This window comes from Pimephales promelas, chromosome 24, assembly GCF_988280905.1.
Source record: "Pimephales promelas chromosome 24, fPimPro1.hap1.1, whole genome shotgun sequence".
NCBI classification, from domain to species: Eukaryota; Metazoa; Chordata; class Actinopteri; order Cypriniformes; family Leuciscidae; genus Pimephales; species Pimephales promelas.
Window position 1 is genome coordinate 11,136,230 of NC_142792.1, and position 5,392 is coordinate 11,141,621.

Below are 5,392 nucleotides of genomic sequence, written 5' to 3' on the forward strand. Positions count from 1 at the left end.
CTCAAGACTCGATGTTTTTTATTTATTTAGTCTTGTCTTTTACAATATAACTTTTACAGTTAGACTTGATAATAAGTCCACATAACAGGTACTTTCAGTTTCCTCTACAGAAAATGTGTGGGTTTGCCATCACATCTGTTGCACATCACCAAGTGCAAGATGGAGAAGAGAAAAATCAGTCATGCATGCTGTGGCAACACACCAGGTAAGAAATTAGCAATTTCCTCTGCATGTTAATGACTTGAATACATGTGTAAATTTGGGGTGTTGAGGGCAAGTCTACTCTTCATCATCAGGTGGGATTCCCAGCTCCTCATCAGTCCATGCTGAAGTATCCGGCCATGGGAAATGACCCTAAAGAGACATTTAGTTAAGTGGCTGGTGGTCTTTTTATTATGCCTAAGAACAGAGGCATTTGATCTCATCATTTGTTGATGAAGTTTCTGCTCACCAGGATGGCATCCGGGTCGTGCCAGGTGTGCCACAGGATCCAGAACCACATGGCTCCGCTGAGCAGCTCAGCCTGGAACATCTGCTTCTTGGTGATCTGAGGAGGCTGTCTGTACAGGGGTCCGCCTCCTGCCCTGAAACACACAGAAACATCTACAGTAAGTTTAAAATAAAATGTAATGTTAATGGCTAGTGGTACTCATGCCAACATATTGTATATGTATTATATTGCCAATAATATGTATTGCCAATAATATATTGGCAATACATGTGTACATTTTGAATATTGGCAATATATTATTAATACTGTAATTTTAAGAAATGAAAGTTATCCCCGTGTTTTTGGACTTGTACCTTGGAGTACCATGGTAAATAGCATTGTATATAAAAATGTGAATCATTATTACCATTTGATACCATTACTGTACTATGGTACGACCAGAGTACTTTTATTTAAGGCTATCCTCCTCACTATACTCTATTTATATCTAACGATAGATTCCAGCAATCTCTGAAAAACCTGACAAAGTTCGTATATTTAAACTAAATGACTGCCGTTACTCTGTTTCTAAAGTGTCGTTTAGAGAGTCCACGACACAAAATACACTTTACTGGAGCATGTTTAGCTTGTTAGCCTTTTGATGATAAACACTCACTTTCTGAGGGTCATCTGCTGAGGTCCACGCCTGAAGAGCTGCAGGCCGCTTCGGAGGACACCCGCTGTCCTCCCGAGAGAAGACATGCTTATGCCTGTGCCAGCACTTTGTGGGTTTTTTTTAGTATTTATCGAATTGACAAAAGTGATCAGACGGAGAAATGTCACCTTTAAAGCGGCTGTTTCTTTGGCCTTCCAATAACGAGCGCTGTGATTGGTCACTTAAAAAGAAGGCGTTTCAATGCTACTCCCTGTCTATACGCTAGAGGGCGCCAGATACGCGCTAAGAAAAGATCGTATAGCGTCTTTGGTAAAAGATGAAAATAAACAGTGTATAAAACATGATTGTCATGACGAACACAGAAAAAAAATATATATTATATTATTTATTGTGTTTCCTTTCCATTTTGTTAGATTCTGTAATAAGAGAGACTCTGTTTCTTGAGTAGCCCCCTTTTTTACAATCTATTTTATGGCAAATACAGAAAAAGGTTCAGATTTTATTATTGTATGCATTTAAAGAAACAATTATTAGGAAATTGTCGTTTATTCAGTCTCTGAAAATAGAACAAAGGAGACAAGTGATAAATATCTGTGTACTTTATTGGCACAAACAGCAAAAAACTAAACAATCCAAACAGATTATTTTTCTGATTTAATGGAACATCCTCTGTGGTTTTCAACACCAAGCCCGTCTATTGTCCAAGGCTGTGTTTGCATGCATCTACTGTAGTAATAACTATAAATTACGCATAAATTACATGCAGCTATCCCAATCCCAATAAATACATGCTTTATTACTCACTATTTAAATGTATAATTAAACTGTAACACGGACACCTTAAAATAAAGTGTAACCGAGTCATTGGGATCCGGACCCCTGATTGAAAACCACTGCGATTTACAAACCATAATAAAATCTCATTTTTAATCTGCGAGATGATTTGGCAAATTGGCCGTTATACACCAATCCTGGAAGAAGTTTCTAAGAAATAGTATACAGTGTATTGTGTTGTTGGTAATATAAACGTATTACACATTATTTGAATCAATTTCACCCCTCTCGTGTCCATAATCATGTGTATTGGACAAAATAAATAGTAGGTTACAGATAATGCAAGTAACGAAATTGCATCCTATAACAGGCGATTTGAGCTTTACTTTCTTGAGGGAGCCAATACACGAAAACAACTACACGCTATGCAGTACAGAAAATGCTCAAATGCTACGCCATTTACTAATCATCATCATCCACAGACTAGAGCAGAGGAGGCGTGGGATCATCGACAACATGGCGGCTATGGAAACACAATCAATGAAAAAAGCGAGCAGCTAAAGTCGCGAAGTTACTAAACATCAATCTTAACGCAAGAAACAGATTACTCATGCAGAACATCAACGATGTGAAACCTCGGCCGGGGTGTTTTCTGCATTCGTTTCCTGAGTAACGTTACTGAGAAGCACCGCCACCGAAACAGGAAATGCGCGCTCCCGCAGCTCAATTATTTTTTTTTTTTTTGGTTGCAGCAGCAGCTCGTATGCGTCCGTGATTGACGTAACAGAGGATGGCCTGACTTCTGATCAAGTCCATATAAAAGTCATAATAGCAGCTGGCGGAAATTTCACACAGGCTTGGATATAAACATATCTACAGATGCCTTTGAGAAATTAATTTACATTAATAATCATGCTGCAAGGGACCACGTAATGACGTCATGACGCAAAAAAAAAAATCACGAATCGTTTAGAAGAGCTTCTTTAAAACGAACCACCGAATTCCCAAATTAAATCGGCTAACATTTCTTTCCAATATTCCGTTTTTTACGACGACAAAGGCCCATTAACTATTTTTTTTTATTCGTCAGCGTTTATTTTAAACGCACGACTGGTGACGTACACTTAAGGAGCTCAATCTACTTTTCGGCAATGATATATTCTGGAAAGACCGTCCGTGACCCCGCCCAGTGTGGGCTTTGTGCAGTGCTGTGAACGCCATCTTCCTGCGATTTTGTGACGAGAAACGAACGAATAATGTTTATTGCCAACTCCGTGTAAGGGCTCTTCTATAACGCCGTGTTGAGATCCATTGAAATTTAAGTAAATCAAATGGTTGATGAGGTTTGGAGTTAAAGGCACCCTACTGTCGTCCACAAACATGGTCGGATCTCCGGGCGCGCCGCTCTCCCCTCACAGCTCAGTGCCCGCCCACTTACGGAATTCAGATGATGTCATCGGTAGCCAATCAACGCCGAGAAAATAGAACAATGAGCGTATTATTGGTCAAGGGCAATGTCATTCATCTATTCAGGAAGGCCAGGGAGGGGGATGAGCGGAGAAAATCGCCATTTTGAAAGCAGAACAAAATGAACGATATCGACACTGAAATAATACCCTAGCTCCAGAATTGGTTGAATGCAGCCCGTCTTCCACCTATAATCTCTCAATGTCCCGGAATTTAAAACCTGATGATGATTTGACTGGCGTAGGCAATCCTGTGCAACATAACAGCTCGATTTAACTATCTCTTTAGTTTCGTTTTCCTTCTACAGTGCATTTTCGATCCACTGTATTCGCGTCACATCGCAGTTTTCAGCTTTGTCTCGCTGTTTCTCCACTCTGGGTAGCATAGCTCTTCAACTGCAAGTGGTTGGTTTTATAGCACAGACTGCGCATGCGCAGGAGGATGCGGTTTAGATCCAGTTTAGCATGGGGGAGGGTGTTTGTTTGTAGGGTTAGCTGCTCGGATGAAGCTTTCTGCTCGAAGACCAACATTGGGAAACTCCTGCAACAATAAAACATTAGTTTTCGACAAAATTATATAAGTCAACATTTTTATTAAATATCCAATATGTGTTTTGTATTTGTATCTCAACGTGAACTTGAGAGACTATGGCTTGAAAGGATTTCACTAAATGGAAGAATAATCAGAGAAGAAAAAAAAGAGTGGGTCTGTTGTCAGCCAACGGAAATATTGCCGTTTCATTAGTCTTCTGCAGATGTTTGTGTTTATACTTGTGGTCATCTCATCCAGTTACCTTGAGCAGAATAAAAAAAGAGAAAACACTGCACTTGTATAAAGGGTTACATAACAGATTTGCAGCCATTTACTGTTTTGGGCCTTACAAGTAGGTGTTCGTATTCAACCATAGTAGGCAATGACTTGCGTAGGATGCCTCCTGCTTTGTTTTCACCATATTCTTAAAGCTCTTTTTATTATTTTATAAATGTTTTGGCATGTGGTTAGGATATAATGGGGGTAGGGATTCCATAAAAAGGAAGCATGGGAAAAGGTTGACGATTAGACTTCCACATCAGGAACCCATGAAAAGATTACCACCTACATGCAGGTACAGATTGTTTTATCAGACATGCTAGGAAAAAGATTGAAACGATTTTACCAAACATTTATTTGTAATGGTAGACACTAGCTATTTTGTAAATGTATGTCTAAATATAAATTCAAAAGCAAAACGTAAATAAGCCAATAAGTGCTCCCAGGGTTGTTGCTGTGGGTCCCCCTCGGTTGAAATTGCAGGGACCCCCAAAAGCCATGGGCCCCTAGAATCATCTCCATCTTTCACCCCTCTAACAATGGCCCTGAGTGCTGCAGTCTAATGGTTATAGTGGTAATTCATGTCATTTTTTGTTTGCCACCAAGTGTTAGTTTTCCACCAAGTGTTAGTTTTCCTATCTTAAAGCTTTTAGTTTTACAAATACGGAAAATCTTTGAAAGATGAACAAATAATGTAACTAATAATAACTAATAATGGTTTTGGTCATCAAATAATAGAAAATCATATTTAAATTGGGTGATATTAAGAGCTTTGAAGTGCTGGAAATAGTTGTGTGAAACATTGAAAGATTTTGAAAAGTGCTTGAATTTCTCTTGCAAAAGGTTGTACGAACCCTGAAATGAAGAAGCCCTAGCGATCTTCCTCTGAATCCACAATTTCATGACGCACATGGGTCACCCAAATGACACGTGTATGCAGTGGCCATTGTAAGTCCACAAGACCGCAAGTGTACAAGAAGTGTGTTTCGTTGCTCTTTCGTTTAGAGGGGGCATGGCCCACAAAAGCTCACAGTTGACATTGGCCATTATGGATGCTAGAACGCAGGGAATTAACTTAGTGCAATGCTCACAGTGCATGTGTATTCTGTAGTGACTATTTGTTTATTTTACATCGGTTATACACTCATTATTTGAGGTCCATTGTGGGATTGATGGCTTTTCTAAAATTGTGCACTATATAGGCTAAGGGTATAGTTGTAATTTCAGACATAACC

General features: G+C 39.3%; 1 protein-coding gene across 1 annotated transcript; it reads right to left on the reverse strand.

The window, feature by feature from the left end:
• Position 1: 1 nt before the first annotated feature.
• On the reverse strand, positions 2-1,313 carry ndufb2 (NADH:ubiquinone oxidoreductase subunit B2). Its single transcript, XM_039668234.2, has 3 exons — positions 1,107-1,313; positions 452-584; positions 2-354 (listed from the first exon to the last, which is right to left on the reverse strand). Exons 1-3 carry the CDS (start codon positions 1,190-1,192, stop codon positions 280-282), a joined length of 294 nt encoding a protein of 97 aa, XP_039524168.1. The 5' UTR covers positions 1,193-1,313; the 3' UTR covers positions 2-279.
• Positions 1,314-5,392: the final 4,079 nt, after the last annotated feature.